Below are 17,537 nucleotides of genomic sequence, written 5' to 3'. Positions count from 1 at the left end.
AGGTTCAGTCATCAGTTGCCCTAGGTCTACAGGCCAAATTCCCTTAGTGATGAATCTCTCTCTCTCTGTGTCTCTCTGTCTCTCTCTCTGTCTCTGTCTCTCTCTCTCTGTCTCTCTCTCTGTCTCTCTGTCTGTCTCTCTGTCTCTCTGTCTCTCTCTGTCTCTCTCTCTCTGTCTCTCTGTCTCTCTCTCTGTCTGTTTGTCTCTCTGTCTCTGTCTCTCTCTGTCTCTCTCTGTGTCTCTCTCTGTGTCTCTCTCTGTCTCTGTGTCTTTCTGTGTCTCTCTGTCTCTGTCTCTGTCTCTCTCTGTCTCTCTGTCTCTCTGTCTCTGTCTCTGTCTGTCTCTGTCTCTGTCTCTCTGTCTCTCTGTCTCTCTGTCTCTCTCTCTCTGTCTCTCTCTCTCTCTCTCTCTCTCTCTCTCTCTCTCCCTCCCTCCCTCCATGACTGTACCAACCAGGAGAGTCCTGCATTTCTGGGCCATTCCTTTCATGGAGGATGCCTGTGGCATTCTTCCCACTCACAGAGATGAAGCCTAGGATCTCAGTGTCCCCTGATGTGAGACAGCATCTCTATCCCCACAGAATCGTATCCTTTTGGCCCAAAATCTCCTCCACTCTTATATTTGCCTTGAGTATCATTATTCTTACTTCCCAATCTCCTAACACTCTGTGGATGCTCTCTGAAGGCTAAACAGATAGAAGTTATGTAACCTTAGAGAATATATATTCTCTTCCAGAGTCTCAAATGAGGATTTTGGACTAAAGAGTACTCCCAGTCTGGCTGTCTTTGATTCTGTGACTTGTGTGTCCAATTTTGTTTATATTGTATTTCACATCATGAGGTTTGGTTTAGTGCTATGGAAAGTATTCAACCAATGTCAGTTAACTGACTTTCTAATGTTGCTTCCCATTCCTAGATCCTATGGACGATTTCCTGATTAACCAGGCAACAAAAGATTGTGCTATTTTTGATGAAAATTTCCTTGTGGCAATTTCCTTTCAAGACCATAAAGATAAAACAACTGTCACTGCTCTCTTCAATAACCATGCTTACCATGCTGCTCCCATGGCCTTGGCAATGGTGGATAATATTCTCTACAAGTTGTTTTTTGACTCTAAGGCTTCCATTACGACCACCAACAGCCCTCAGCCTCCACCTAAGACTGATGCTGCTATAGAGAGGTTATTCCAGTATGTGTAACTTCCCTTCTTATGAAGTTAAAATAATATATCTCTGTGGTGTTTCTCTAGCTGTTTATTCTGTTTAGATGTTATATACTTTTCTTTTAAACCCTTACATTCTGTCTTAGAATCAATACTAAGTACTGGTGCCAAGGCAGAGTAGAGTTAAGGACTAGGCAATGGAGATTAAGTGACTTGCTCAGGGTCATCTCACTAGGAAGTGTCTGAAATCACATTCAAACCTAGGACATACCATCTCTAGGTCTGATTCTCAATCCACTGAGCCACTTAGCTGCCCCCTAGATGTTATACTCTTGAAGGCAACCTGAGTTAATGGATAGAGTGATGGAATTGTAGTTAGAAATACTTGGGTTCAAATCTTGCCTCTGATTCTTACTTACTCATATCATTTTTAAGTGCCTTCTATGTTACAGGCACTATATCAAACACTAACAGTTCCAAGAAAGGCAAAAGACTGTCTTTGCTCTCAAGGAGCTCATGATGTAATGGGGAGGCAGCATGGAAATAACCAGGGACAGACAAGTCATATAGAGAATAAATTGGAGATAAACAGCAGAGGAAAGGCACTGAAAATGGAAGGGTATTAGGAAAAGCTTCCTGTAGAAGGTGGGATTTTTGCTGGGATGTGAAGGAAATCAAAAACCAGCAGGCAGAGATAAGGAGGGAAAACATTCCAGGCATGGGAGACAGTAAGTGGCTAGATGGAACAGCAAATACATAGAAGTAGGAGGAACAGATTACAGAGAACATGGACAGGAGTCACTTACAAACAAAATTTTAGAACTGGAAGGGCTAGGGGAGGCAGATTCCAAAGGGCTTTGCATGCCAAGGGCTTTTGTTTCATCTTGTAGATGATACAGAACTAGGAATTCGTTGAATTGGCCCATGGCATGATCAGATCTTCATTTTAGGAAAATCAATTTGAGAAATGAATGGAGGATACACAGGAGTAGGAAAAGACTTGTGACAAGGAGATCAGCCAACCAGCCACTGCAAGAGTTCAGGTGTGAGGTGATAAGGACCTGTACCAGAGGAACAGAAGTGTTCAAGGAGAGGAAGTCGGGGAAGGGAGCATATAGGAGTGATGTGACAAAATGAGAATTGGCAATAGATTGGACAATGGGAATAAAAGAGAGTGAAGAGTGGAATGTGTCATCTAGGTTGTAAGCCTAGGTGACTAGGAAGATGGTGGCAAAACTCAATAATAATAGGAAAATTAAGAAGGACTTGGGTAGAGGGCAGGAATAATAAAAAAAAAATCATGAGCTATACCTGGCACATATATAATGTTGTATGGTTTGCCAAATATTTGCTAAGAATTTTTCATTTTGCCTATCCCAGCAACCTTTTGAGGTAGATGCTATTATTATCCCCATTTCACAGAGGAGAAAATTGAGGCAGGCAGAAGCTAAGTGAACTTCCCAGCTAGTATCTGAAACTGGATTTGTACTTGGGTCTTCTGTATTCCAGGTCCAACCTACTATCCATCTAAACACCTGGTTTGGGACATGTCGAGTTTAAGATATCTACAGGACATTCAGTTTGAGGTACATAACAGACATCTGAAAATATAAATCTGGAGGTTAGGGAAGAGGTTATGGCTGGATAAGTAGACCTGAGAATCATCAGCATAAAGATAATAATTGAACCCATGGGAGCTAATGAGATCATCAAGTGAAACAGTCTAGAAAGGGAAGAAAAAATGGTCCAGAGCAGAGCTTTGGGAGGGACATCCACAGTTAATGGAACTGAATGAATATCCAGTAGAGGAGACTGATAAGGAACAATTGGACAGCTGGAAGGAGAACCAGGAGAGAAGTAGTGACATGAAAACCTAAAGAGAAGAGTATCAGGGAGGAAAATATGGTTGACCTAAATCCAAATCTGACCTCAGAAACTTACTAGCTATTTGGCCCTGAGCAAGCAATTTAACTTTAGTTTCCCTCAGTTTCCTCTATAAAATGGGGATCATAATAGCTCCTACTTCATAGGGTTATGAGTATCAAATGAGAGAACTTATTCCCTTCACCTTCCCTTATCAAAGGCTTCAGAAAGGTCAAGAAGGATTAGGATTGAGGGGAAAGCTAGTAGATTTGCCATTGAAGATATATTTTCTCTTTCAAAGTTAGTAACTTTGAAGAGCAATTAAATGGCAATGTCAGAGGTCAGACTAGAGAATTAAGTGGGGAATAAGAGGAAAGGAAATAGAGCCATTGTCAACTGCCTTTTCAAAGAGTTTAGAAACAAAGGAGATATGAACTGATAGCTCGTGAGGATAGATGGACAAAGTAAGGAGGTTTTGAGGATTGGGGAAATCTGAACATGTTTGTAGACCATAGAGAAGCAACATTCTGAAGAAGACCATGAACAAATCACTTAATCTGTCTGAATTTTTAGCAATTCCCTAAGAGTTACCTACTAAATCCTAGATGGCATACATGGATCTCCCACATATTATAAAACCCCAATACCCAGAAGTATTGACTTCTTTTAAAAAACCTTTACCTTCTGTTTTAGAATGGATGCTAAGTATCAGTTAGGGCTAGGCACTTGGGGTTAAGTGACTTGCCCAGGATCACACAGCTAGGAAGTGTCTAAGGTGTGATAAAGGATGGAAAGGTTTGCAATCATAACAAAGGCAAGTCTTGGCTCTCAACTAATCACTGAGAGTGGTTGATCTTTCACTGATCTCTTTTTTCCTCATGTCCTGTCTCTCGTAGGGGCCCTAAGGGACATTTTCTTGCCATTACCTTGATGTTTGGAATATCATTTTTAGTTAGTGCATTTGCTATTCTGCCAATCAGTGAGCGAGTCATAAAGTCAAAGCATATCCAGTTTATCTGTGGACTCTCTAAAACGAATTACTGGCTCTCTTCCCTATTATGGGATCTCCTCTTCTTCTTGTTCTGCAGCTTGCTAATACTGGTAAGTGTTGCTTATTGTATATATTAAGGTACATTCTATTACACGTTACAGTACTTGCCCTTTGGACAGTACTGCTCAGCATCAGACACTAGAAAGCCAGGTCAACTACTTTGGCTCCTGCCACCTGGGGAACACAGTTTAGATGTTTGAAGATCCCCTGCCCTCAGTCAAGTGTTCATTTCTCTGGGACCTACAGAAACATTGATGACCCTCTTTTGGCTGAGCTCCCTAAATATTTGCTCCCTAATATCTTGTCCCAAGATTTGAAGGAGACACATGCATTGATTTAAGCATGACTTCGGTAACTCTCTTATCTTACCAATAAGAAGGAGAAACTATTACAACTAGAAAAATAGGCAGAGACAGTAAGAGAATGCTGTGCATTGGGGACTACCTACCTGCTGAGGTAATAAGGTTATCTCTTACCTTCTGCACAATGTGCCAAGATTTTTACATAGAGCTGGATTGAATTGATTGGTAAGGAGTTGCAAAACTTGTCCTTAAAATAGAGGCTAATGCATTCCCCTCTGATGCTCAGAACTGATTTCTTAATACTTTATTAATTCTCTTTCCTTTCTTCCTTCCTCCTGAAAATGTCTCCATACCCAAGCTTCTCCTGAAAATCTTGGATGAAAAAGCTTATATTCAGAAAAACCACTCTCAAGCTACCTTGATGATGTTAATGCTGTTTGCCTGGGCTAACATCCCTTTGATATATCTAATGAGCTTCTTTTTCTCTGGGATTGCTAGTGGGTGTGCCAAGCTCATAATTATAAATATCGTCTTGGGAATTCTTCCATTCACCTTTAATAGCATCATAAAAGAAATGGGTAAGGATATTCCTCTCCAGGACCCCATTCTACAAACATGTACTTTAGTATCTTAGTACCTAATCCATTCTGGTAAATCAGAAAGTGTGGGAAGGGGAGGCATGTTCATAGGGCAGTTAGGATCAGTGAGTAAATGGTAGAAATGGACTCAAGGACAGGGATATGATCAAGGGCCAAACAAGAACTGCCATGCCTGGTTTAAAACAATTGGCTATTGTCATTTATAGTTCCATAACTAATATAACTGTAACTAAAATAACGAATAACTAATTGTTCCTCCTCAACACGCAACACAAAAGACCATTTACCAATTTAAATGCCTAAACCATCTACTAGTCAATCAGTAAACATTTAGTAAGTGCTTACTCTGTGACAGACACTGTGATAAGAACTGGATATTTAAAAAAAAAAAAAGACAGCCCCTGCCCTGAAAGAATTTCTAATCTAGTGGTAGTCTCTCAGTGACAGAGAATGACAATTGTCTTTGTGCATTATCATCTATTGATGTACCCTCATGAGGCTTTGGAGTCCAAAGGCTGAGGCGCAGAGTTTATGGCACATGAGGCCTGGGACGCCAGTTGTTACGGGAGGTGCAGTTGTGGTCTGGTGTTGGCATTCACGCGCAGCGGCAAGACTTCAACGTCGCTCATCTTCAAAGGTGGCGGCGGCATGGTTGATGTGAGTTCGCCAGCTGCTTCTGTCAGAGGCAGTAAGTTCTAGTTGCTTTGGTGTAATGCCAGCCCACTTCAAGTTGGACTTTAGCTGATCCTTGAATCTTTTCTTTGGTCGGCCTTGTTTCCTGAGTCCAGCTGACAGTTCACCATAGAATACCTGTCTTGGTATTCGCTGTGGGTCCATGCGGATGACGTGTCCAGACCATCGTAGCTGGGTTTTGAGGACCATGACTTCGATGCTGGTGGAGTTGGCTCTGTCGAAGACTTCCTGATTGGTGATTTGGTCCTGCCATCAGATCCTCATGATTGACTGGAGGGAGCGTTGGTGGAATTTCTCCAGCTGTTTCATGTGCTTCCGGTACAGTGTCCATGTCTCGCCACCGTACAGGAGCGAGCTGAGGACCACTGCGTTGTACACTTTGAGCTTCGTCGCAGTGCTTACACCGCTGTGTTGGAGGACTTTGCAGCGCAGCCACCCGAGTTCCTGGCTGGCCTTTTGGATCCTGGCAATAATCTCGTGGTCTAGGGACCCGTCGTTGGCGATGGTGCTGCCCAGGTACTTGAAAGTGTTGACGTTAGAAAGCTGCGTGCTGTCGATTGTAATGCATGGCTGGTTAGTTGGCCTTCCTGGTGCAGGTTGGAACAGCACCTCTGTTTTGCTGAGGCTGATAGTCAGGCCAAACAGTTTTGTTGCGGTGGAGAACCTGTCCACAATGGTTTGGAGATGATTTTCTTGGTGGGCCATGAGAGCACAGTCATCTGCAAAGAGAGCTTCCAGGATGAGTCTCTCTGTTGTCTTTGTTTTTGCAGTCAGGCGGCGAAGGTCAAATAGTGAGCCATCCAGTCGGTATTTGATGTAGATGCCCAGGTCTACTAGATCCATCACAGCATGTCGTAATACTTGGGTGAAAAATAGGTTGAATAGTACCAGAGCAAGGACACAGCCTTGTTTCACACCATTGGAGATGTTGAAGCGATTGGAAGTCTCTCCACCAGATAGGACTTCCCCTGTCATGTCGACATGAAAGAGCTGGATCAGTTTGATGAATTTTGCTGGGCAACCGAGCTTACTGAGGATCACCCACAATGTGTTCCTGTTCACTGTGTCGAACGCCTTTGTCAGGTCTATGAAGACAATGTAGAGACTCAGGTTCTGCTCAAGGCATTTTTCCTGCATTTGCCTCACCGTGAAGACCATGTTGATGGTGCTGCGATCTGGTCGGAAGCTGCATTGTGATTCAGGCAGGCTCTGCTCTGAAACAGATGACAGGAGTCTGTTGAGTATAACACAGGCGAGGATCTTTCCGGCAGTGGAGAGTAGTGAGATGCCTCTGTAGTTGTCACAGGCTGCTCATGTGCCTTTGTTCTTGTATAGGACTACAATGGAGGCATCTCTGAGTTCTGGGGGCATGTCTTCCTCTTCCCATATGCTGGTCAGCACTATATGGAATGCCTGGAGCGCCTTTCCATTTAAGGCCTTGTACATACACCTCAGTTGGGATCCCATCTTTACCGGGTGCCTTGCCTGCACTCATTTGTTTAATGGCTTTTTGGACTTCCTCTATTGAAGGAGGGACGTCAAGTTGTTCAATCGTGCGGTTTTGGGGGATCTGGTCAAGGGCGCTTTGGTCGACTAAAGAGGGTCGGTTGAGAAGCTGACTGAAGTATTCTTTCCACCTGTTGCTGATGCCTTTTTTATCTTTTATGAGAGTGTCACCATCAGAGGATAGCAAGGGAGTGGTGGTGAGTTTTAATGGCCCCTGCCCTGAAAGAATTTCTAATCTAATGGGTGAGACAACATGCAAACAGTTACAAACGAGAAATATATAAGATAAATAGGGAATAGTTAACAAAGAGAAGGTACTAGAAATAAGAAGGGTTGGGAAAGGATTCCTGTAGAAGGTGGGATTTTAATTCAGACTTAAAGGAAGTCTTCCAGTCAGGAGGCAGAGATAAGGACAGAGAGCTTTCCAGGCATGAGGGACAGTCAGAGAAAATTCCTGGAGTCTAGAGATCTTGTTCATGGAACTGCCAAGAGGTCAATGTCACTGAACTGAAAAGTATAAGAAGCCTAGAAAGGTAAGACAGACTATTATGAAGGGCTTTGAAAGCCAAGTGGAGCATTTTGCATTTGCTACTGAAAGTGACAGGAAGACTCTGGGGTTTATTGGAGTGGGGAAGAGTGGTGGCATGATCAGAAAAGAGGATGGATTGGAGCAGAAGAGACTTGAGGCAGGCAGACCCTCCTGTGGTCCATAGAATTATTCTAGGTATGAGGCAGTGATCATCCATAGTGGCAGTGGCAGAGGTGAGAAGGGGGCATATTCAAGAGATGAAATTTCAAGGGTACAATTTACAGGCTTTGGCAATGGCTTGGAATTGGGTGGGGGGGGGGGGGGGGTTCGGTAAGGATCATGAGGAGCCCAAGATGACTTCTAGGTACCATAGAATTACAAATGTAAGTAACTAATGGAGAACTCTCAGAGGGCTCCAAAATCATGAGCATATAATAAGAAACCTCAAGAGAACCATGGGTCAGATAGTAGAGTATGTAAGCAGAAGACACGGAAAGAAAATTCCTAGCTTCAAGGCTTTGAAAGGGGAGGGAGAGAGCTTGATTGGGGCCAGTGAAAGACCTACAGAAATGATTATCAAACCCCCATCTCATCCTTTCTTTAGTTTTTAGCTACTGTGTTACCTTGAGAATAAAGATCTTCCCAGACTTCAAATAAGGCTTCCTTGCTCACTTATTTCTGGCCTTAGCTCTCTTCTCCATCTCCTTTTAGCAACTGCATCCATAGCTTCAGATAACACCTTCAGAAGGATGATGCACAGATCTCTATGTCTAGCACTAACCTCTCTATTAAGGCCTACATTTATCAGTCAACAAGCACTTAATAAGAATCTTCTATGTACCAAGCATGAAGGATATACAGAACAGCAAAAAAAAAATGGTATTTAAGGAGTTCACATTCTAATGAAATCAGGAAGACCTGAGTTCAAGTATGTCTCGGACACTTACTAGCCCTGAGACCCAGGGCAAGTCACCTTGACTCTGTTTGCCTCAGTTTCCTCAATTATAAAATGGGGATCACGATAGCATCTACCTCCCAGTATTATTGTGAAGATAAAGTGAAATAACATTTGTAAGGCACTTAGCACAAGCCTGGCACATAGCAGGTGCTAAATAAATACTAACCATTATTATTATTAATGGGGGAGACAACATGTAAATAGTAGGCCCACACAAGATATGTGTGCGAGTGTAGTTATATACTAGTTATATATGTATATATATGTGTGTATGTGTATGCATGCCCAAACACACATACAGAGTTTATGACAGCAGTTTCAGAAGGAAAACATTTCAATTTCCTCCCACCTTCTAGACATCTCCATCAGAATATCCTGCATCATCTTGACTGTACCACATCCCAAACTAAACTCATCATCTTCCCCCTAAACTTGCCTCTCTTTCTGGCTTCCTTATTTCTAAAACTCAAGAGTTACATTTAACTCTTCCTATCCCTTGATCTTCTGCTCAACTAGGGCAGGGACATGTTTTCTTCATCTTTTAATTCCCCCCTAGCATCTAGTACAGTGCCACTAACATCACAGTAAACCCTTGAGAAATGTTTGTCAAGTAAGTATTAAGGATCACTCTTCCCCCAAACCAGCATTTTAGTGGTGTCTCTCTCAGGCAATAATACTCAGGCAAGTACAAGGAAAAAAGAATTACAGAATATTGGTACAAACTATAATAGCGTAGGAGTCCAGAGGAGAGAGAAAGAACTTTAGGCAAGAGTGGTTAGCATGGGCTCCTTGGAATACAGGGACATTTGTCTTGGGACTCAGAGAAGGAATAGAATTTTGATAGGTAGTACAGAGAGGAAAATAGTTCCAAGGAGCATCAGGGTACTTTTTTTGTCCAAGAATAGGCATGACTTGAAACAAGACTTGGGAAATAGACTGTGGGTGTTGTAAGCAGGTAATCGATTTGCAGCAGAGAATGTTGGAGATAGGTTATCATTGTGTGTTTCACAGATCTGCTTGTCAGCATATCAGTACCATAGATTTGAAATCAATGTGAAAGAAAGGGATCTAGTATGGATCCTGGCATTGTGGTGTTAGGGTCCGGGTTGTCGCCCACCACCACAGAAGACCAATAGACAGTGCAATCAGGCAAAAGGGTCATTTATTGATCTGGTGCGCACCAGGGGAGCTCAGCACAGGAGTTCCCCCCCCCCCCCAGGGGACTCAGCACAGAGTTCCCACCATAGCCCATGAATCCAGAGGTTTATATCCCTACTACCCACCGCCGTGTATGGCCCTCAAGTCCTTATCTGGTACGTACTATTGCTGGAACCTTGACATGTTTATGTTTTCTGCCGGGGGTCTGCTTGGCCCCTAAGTTCTTATCTGGTACATACTGCTATTGGGACCTTGATATGTTTATGTCTGCTTACAGATGTTCTGAACTTCCATGGCTGGGCAGTTTCCTGCTCAGGTCTCCCTCAGTGGGGGTGTAGAGCTTCTTCAGAAAACTGTTTAAAACCTTGTGGCACCCATGGAATTCATGTTAAAGAGGGAGAATCAGTGGGAACCTGGGGCAGGTTGCAAGCTCTAGACTTAGACATTTAAATCTTATTGAGGGAAAAAAAAGTGAGAACATCTCCACAGGACTATTCCTGAATGACTTAAGATGCAGATATCAGAAGAGCTTAGGAACATGGAGAGAGGGAGAGGACGGTAGGCTAGTCTGACTCTTCATGGCCTTGAAACCCCCAGAGTAGGATATATAAACTTGGCTCTAGTGTGACCATAAGTTGAATTTGGATCAAAGTGAACAATTTCAAGCTTATTTCCTGTGGCATATATTAGCATTAGGGCTATGATACTCCAAATTGTACAGGCATAATTGGCAGCTCTTATTCTCTATAGTTCCTTCACAGTGTAAAGAGTGGAAGCAAGAGCTGGGACAAATAATGGAGTGAGAGTGATTAAATTTGAGAGGTTTTGAGTGTGTGCTTCCTCATAGATGTAACAAAATGATTGTGTAAGGGAATGATGGGTGATACGTTTGAAGGTCCTTGGAGATTAGGCCAAGAGATTGAGGCTTTTTTTTTTAGAATATGGAAATTAATTAAAGGTTTTGAGATGGAGTATGATGTGATGGAAGTGGTCTTTTAATCCTAGACATGAATTGGCAATGTGGCGTGATACAGAGAAAGTTAACCTTGGAGTCAGGAAGAACTGGGTTCCTATCTTGCTTCTGACATATATCATTCATGAAACCCTGGGCAGGTCACCAGGCAACAAGATGGCACAGTGGATAGAGTGCTGGACCTGGAGTCAGGAAGACTCATCTTCCCAAGTTCAAATCTGGCCTGAGATACTTACTAGTAGTGGAAGAGTGCCATGGTGCTTTGCAGCTCAGGGTGTCAGTTTACAGTGCACCTTCTCTAACCAGTGGAGAGTCATGGAGCATAAGAGTGAGAAAGCTGACAGGCAAGAGACAAAGAAGGGAATGAAGAGTCAGGGAGAGAAGTGCAGAATTTCTCAGATGCAAGTGAATTAATTCATGGGGATGAGTGAGGATTGGGAAATGCACAATTCTAATTTATTTAGGCTTTAGTCCTGTATTTCTAAGAAATCTGAGTTCAGTGGTCAAAGGAATAAGCATACAAATCTTCAAAGCTATTAGGGAATAAAACTGGGGCTGTGCAGGATATAGGGAGGAAGGTATACACCAAATGGTTAATCTATAAAGGGTCTCTTTGGTTTTGCTTTTTAACCCTTACCCTCTGACTTAGAATCAATACTGGATATTGGTTCTGAGACAGAAGAGCAGTTAGGGGGCCAGGCAATGGGAGTTAAGTGACTTGCCCAGGGTCACACAACTAGGAAGTGTCTGAGCTGAGATTTGAACCCAGGGCCCCCCATCTCTGGGCCTGGCTCTCAATTCACTGAGCCACCTAGCTGTCCCTACAAAGGGTCTCTTTGGTCTCTTATCACAAACTACAAAGAGTTCTTTTGAAATACAAAAGGTTTTAAAATCTTCAAGGATGTATACATAGATGCCATTTGCCTTGAAGATACAGTTCAAGATTTATGATAGATAGTTATCATGAATGCCTGATCAGAGCATTCTGTGACAATTAAAGAATTCTCCCTTAAAGCCAGGTGTTCTCTGGCAGTCACGCCAGGGTTTGGAGCAGATCTGCAAATATGTCTTTTCTGACTACTTTGCCTCATTGGCCCAGAATGTCCTATGATCTTGGCAGTGTGACTGTGGACAAATCTCTTGACTCTGTTGACCTCAGTTTTCTCATCTGTAAAAATGAGTAGAGAAGGAAATGGCAAACCATTATAGTTTCTTTGGCAAGAAAACCTCAAACAGGGTCACAAAGAATCGGACACTGAATACACTTCCTGACTGCAGGCCTGGAAGTCTATCTGGTCACCATGTTCTCTAGTTTCTCTCTAAAACTTCCTGGTATAGGAGCTTTCTATACCAGTGAGGTCACAGGTGTGGTATAAAAAACACTCCCAGGATGCAATGTATGAGGGAGAGCCTCAGATGTGAGGGAATGAGGGAAGACCAGGAGTGGGAGTCAGGGATAGGGGATGTTTGTTAAGAGATTGAAACGGAGGCAAAGACATTATTAGGGGAACTGCAAATGAATAGTTAACAGGAAAGGATACATGATTGGAAAATGGGGCAGTGGGAAATGGAATGGAGAATCAAAGATTACTCAAAGGGTTTCTTCTGGACCCTAGGAAGGTAGGAGTACCATGGACAGAATAAGAGAAGTCACAAGAGGAAGCCAGCCTGGAAGGGAAATGAGAAGTAAACATTATTGATTAATCTTTTTCTTTCTCATCACAGACCAAAGTTTGAAACTCTTTTCCCAAAAAACCGATATTGTATTCCAGTTAATACCAAATTATAGCCTAGCAATGGCTTTCTCCAGCCTGTATTATAACTATGAATTCAATCGGTTCTGTAGAAGTCTGAAAATTGGTATGAAAGCGTGCCAAAAAATATGTGAGTATTCACCTACCACCTACCTACCATCAGTCCCTTGAAAAAATCCTTTATCTCCATTTTTTCATCATTGGGAACAGAGGGTGGATGAATGGAACTCTCCTCTTCCCCAGAAGAGAAGAGCTCAAATCTCATCAAGAGCTACTGTCACTTCAGAAGTCATATCCTATAACAAAGGAGACTCTCTTAGAAAATTCTTGGGGAAAATTCAAGGCAAAAATGCAAGGCCAACTGCTGGCTTGCAGGCTGAGACTTCTGAGAAGTAAGAAGTAGAATTCTTTCTAGAAGGATCCCATTAGCTCTTTAGGGCCCCTGAGGATGCTTGGAGTACTCTGTAGTAATAATAACCCCACCAGAGCCCTCAGCATCTGAAAAAGTTAACCAGAGTAGAACTCGACTCCTGAAGACTAAGAGGAAATGAAAAGAATGGAAATATTCTTGTTCCTTTGCTCTTGGGGAGGCCTAGACAACAGCTGGGTGGTGTGCTAAGACTGCTCTGGAGTGACTAGGAAACCCCTCTTTGCAATATCCCCAAGTTCTAGTTTGCATAAATATTGACAGTGATGTTAATATCAAGGTCCCACTGTATACTATGGAAAATATTCAATTCAAACTTACAGCTTTAAGATTCCAGCAAGAACGACATGATGTAAATCAATTATGCTTTGTGAGAAAATAAAACTTTTCAAAAAATAAAAAAAAGTACCTGCAAACCGCAAAGTAGAAAGCCAGTGGTGCTCTACAACAAAGAGTTACAAGGCAGGTATAGAGGTAGAATAGCCAGTCTTTGAGGAAAAGTAGCCAGCCTGTTTAGGTCTATCAGTCAATTTTCTCTTGTGTAATTAGGATCTGCCTCTCCCTGCCCCCCATCAAACTTTAAATCCCAGCTTCCCATATTCCCTCTCATGTTACATGCTAATGTAGGGATGATATAAGTTTTGTGTAGCTCTACCCCTCACTTTTCCCACAAATGTGGCTGGGAAAATTTTTCTTTATTCAGGGTTTTACTTTTGTTTTCTTTCTTTTACTTCAAGTGATTATTAATAAATCTTATAAAATATAATATTTGGAGTTATTGGATATTAATTTTCATCTTACATTGTGGTGACCAGAAGTCTGGAGTTTAGAACCCTTGCTCCTTCTAAGTTGGTAGAGCAATTTTTTTAATAGACAAAAAGACAGATTAGTTTCGGTTTTTTTCATTTTTATTTTTATTTATTTTTAAACATTATTTTATTTGGTCATTTCTGAGCATTATTCATTAGAGACAAAGATCATTTTCTCCCCCCCCCCCACCTATCCCATAGCTGACACGCGATTCCACTGAGTATCACAAGTGTTCTTGATTCGAACCCATTTTCATGTTGTTGGTATTTGCATTAGAGTCTCTCCTCAGTCATATCCTCTCAAACCCTGTAGTCTAGCAGTTGGTTTTCCTCGGTGTTTTTACTCTCACAGTTTGTCCTCTGCTTGTGGATAGTGTTTTTTCTCCTAGATCCCTGCAGATTGACACTAATGGAGAAGTCCATTACGTTCGATTATACCACAGTGTATCAGTCTCTGTGTACAATGTTTTCCTGGTTCTGCTCCTCTCACTCTGCATCACTTCCTGGAGGTTGTTCCAGTCTCCATGGAATTCCTCCACTTTATTATTCCTTTTAGCACAATAGCATTCCATCACCAACATATGCCACAATTTGTTCAGCCATTCCCCAATTGAAGGGCATCCCTTCATTTTCCAATTTTTGGCCACCACAAAGAGTGCAGCTATGAATATTCTTGTACAAGTCTTTTTCCTTATTATCTCTTTGGGGTACAAGCCCAGCAGTGCTATGGCTGGATCATAGGGCAGACAGTCTTTTATTGCCCTTTGGGCATAGTTCCAAATTGCCCTCCAAAATAGTTGGATCAGTTCCCAACCCCACCAGCAGTGAATTAGTGTCCCTACTTTGCCACATCCCCTCCAGCATTCATTACTTTCCTTTGCTGTCATGTTAGCCAATCTGCTAGGTGTGAGGTGATATCTCAAAGTTGTTTTAATTTGCATCTCTCTCATTATAAGAGATTGAGAACACTTTCTCATGTGCTTATTAATAGTTTTGATTTCTTTATCTTAAAACTGCCTATTCATGTCGCTTAGCCATTTATCAATTGGAGAATGGCTTGATTTTTTGTACAATTGATTTAGCTCTTTGTAAATTTGAGTAATTAAACCTTTGACTGAGGCTTTTATGAGGATTGTTTCCCAATTTGTTGCTTTCCTTCTGATTTTGGTTACATTGGTTTTGTTTGTACAAAAGCTTTTTAATTTGATGTAGTCCAAATTATTTATTTTGCATTTTGTGACTCTTTCTAAGTCTTGCTTGGTTTTAAAATATTTCCCTTCTCAAAGGTCTGACATGTATACTATTCTGTGTTCGAATAATTTACTTATAGTTTCCTTATTTATGTTCAAGTCATTCACCCATTTTGAATTTATCTTGGAGTAGGGTGTAAGGTGTTGATCTAAACCTAATCTTTCCCACACTGTCCTCCAATTTTCCCAGCAGTTTTTAGAAATAGTGGATTTTTGTCCCAAAAGCTGGGATCTTTGGATTTGTCATATACTGTCTTGCTGAGGTCACTTACCCCGAGTCTATTCCACTGATCCTCCTTTCTGTCTCTTAGCCAGTACCAAATTGTTTTGATGACTGCTGCTTTATAATATAGTCTGAGATCTGGGACTGCAAGGCCCCCTTCCTTTGTATTTTTTCCATTATTTCCCTGGATATCCTTGATCCTTTGTTCTTCCAAATGAACTTTGTTATGCATTTTTTTAAATCAGTAAAAAAAAAATTTTGGAAGTTCAATGGGTATGGCACTAACTAAATAGATAAATAACTTTGGGTAGGATGGTCATTTTTATTATATTGGCTCATCCTATCCATGAACAGTTAATGTTTTTCCAATTGTTCAAGTCTAGTTTTAGTTGTGTGGAGAGTGTTTTGTAGTTGTGTTCATATAGTTCCTGTGTTTGTCTCAGCAGATAGATTCCTAAGTATTTTATTTTGTCTAAGGTGATTTTGAATTGGATTTCTCTTTCTAGTTCTTGCTGCTGAATTCTGTTGGAAATATATAGAAATGCTGATGACTTATGCGGGTTTATTTTGTATCCTGCAACTTTGCTAAAGTTGTTGATTATTTCGATTAGCTTTTTGGTTGAATATCTAGGATTCTTTAAGTATACCATCATGTCATCTGCAAAGAGTGATAATTTGGTCTCCTCCTTGCCTATTTTGATGCCTTCAATTTCTTTTTCTTCTCTAATTGCTACTGCTAGTATTTCTAGTACAATGTCAAATAATAGAGGTGATAATGGGCATCCTTGTTTCACTCCTGATCTTATTGGGAATGCATCTAGTTTATCCCCATTGCAGATGATATTAGTTGATGGTTTTAGATATATACTGTTTATTATTTTTAGGAATTACCCTTCTATTCCTATGCTTTCTAGTGTTTTTAATAGGAATGAGTGTTGTATTTTATCAAAGGCTTTTTCTGTATCTATTGAAATAATCATGTGATGTTTGTTGGTTTGCTTGTTGATGTGGTCAATTATGTGGATGGTTTTCCTGATTTTGAACCACCCTGCATCCCTGGTATAAATCCTACTTGATCATGGTGAATGACTCTTCTGATCACTTGCTGGAGTCTTTGTTAGTATCCTATTTAAGATTTTTGCATTAGGGAGATTGGTCTATAATTTTCTTTCTCTGTTTTTGGCCTGCCTGGCTTTGGAATCAGTACCATGTTTGTGTCATAAAAGGAATTTGGTAGAACTCCCTCTTTGCTTATTATGTCAAATAGTTTGTATAGTATTGGAGTTAGCTGTTCTTTGAATGTTTGATAGAATTCACTGGTGAATCTATCAGGCCCTGGGGATTTTTTCTTAGGAAGTTCTTTGATGGCCTGTTGGACAGATTAGTTTTAAAAGCCTCTGCTGCCCTCACTGCTCCCTGGCTGTTGCCTCCCATGGCTGATTCCCCAAGTCTCCTGGGCAAAAGATAAAGTATATATTTCCCCTACATTGCTAACAGCTGAGTGACTGATACAGGGCCCCTTCCTCTCATAGCCCCAAAACCCATAACCATGTGAGTTCAGCACCACTGGTTTCCTTGGAGTATGAGAGCAGCTTGGAGTAGGAGAGCAGCCCTGTACACACTGTCCACACCACCCCTCATCTTACTTGCCGAGCTGATTTTTAAGTTAACCCTTGGGGTTTTCACACTCCTGTTTGAGAGGGTGGAAACTGAGGGGTTAGCCCACACAAGGGTCTCCTCTGCCACCCTCTACACCCTAAAACCCAAACATTAGGTGGAGCCTACATTCTCTATTCAAACACCCTTTTGTTCTCCCTGGTGTTTTTACCCCTAGTGGAAAAGGGAAGGAAGGTTACTCTTCCAAATCTCTTCACTTTACTCCTAGTCAGTACATACTAGACTAGCACCTCCTATGGACAGGAAATAGAACTGCAAGCATGGCCAACTCTATGAAAGAGGAGAGCCTTACCAAAGTTTTAGAATGTCTTTTCTTTCTACCATTCCTGGATGCACTTGTCCTTGTTGTTAGCTTGAGTATTCTCAAGATTCAGGGGGAGATTCATCTCCCTACACCCCCTTGCCATTTTGGCCTACCCAGTCTCTGCAACATATCCAATATAGGATTCATCCACACTATGCCCAGTGTGGGTATGGGAAACACCAAAATAGTGACCAAAAGAATCTAAGTGGATGATGATACACAGGAGAGGAAAGAAAAACCTTAAAGAGTCTAGAAGTGAATTTTTAAGCCTTTTCAGACTCCATTGTTTTATTGGTGTT

The 17,537-nt window shown here is 41.5% G+C and overlaps 1 protein-coding gene across 9 annotated transcripts in view; it reads left to right on the top strand.

Annotated features, from left to right (window-relative positions):
• LOC100013411 (phospholipid-transporting ATPase ABCA3-like) overlaps positions 1–17,537 on the top strand; it is a 436,423-nt gene that overhangs the window by 361,173 nt on the left and 57,713 nt on the right. For all 9 annotated transcript variants that reach the window (XM_056805572.1, XM_056805570.1, XM_056805568.1 and 6 more), the window contains 4 exons: positions 916–1,189; positions 3,922–4,126; positions 4,737–4,956; positions 12,520–12,678. In XM_056805572.1, coding sequence (XP_056661550.1) covers positions 916–1,189; positions 3,922–4,126; positions 4,737–4,956; positions 12,520–12,678 — 858 coding nt within the window. The remainder of the gene's footprint in view (positions 1–915; positions 1,190–3,921; positions 4,127–4,736; positions 4,957–12,519; positions 12,679–17,537) is intronic.

The sequence above is a fragment of the Monodelphis domestica genome, chromosome 7 (assembly GCF_027887165.1).
Source record: "Monodelphis domestica isolate mMonDom1 chromosome 7, mMonDom1.pri, whole genome shotgun sequence".
Classification (NCBI taxonomy): Eukaryota; Metazoa; Chordata; class Mammalia; order Didelphimorphia; family Didelphidae; genus Monodelphis; species Monodelphis domestica.
The sequence above is the reverse complement of the archived record's forward strand: the minus strand, read 5'-3'. Positions and strand labels throughout refer to the sequence as shown.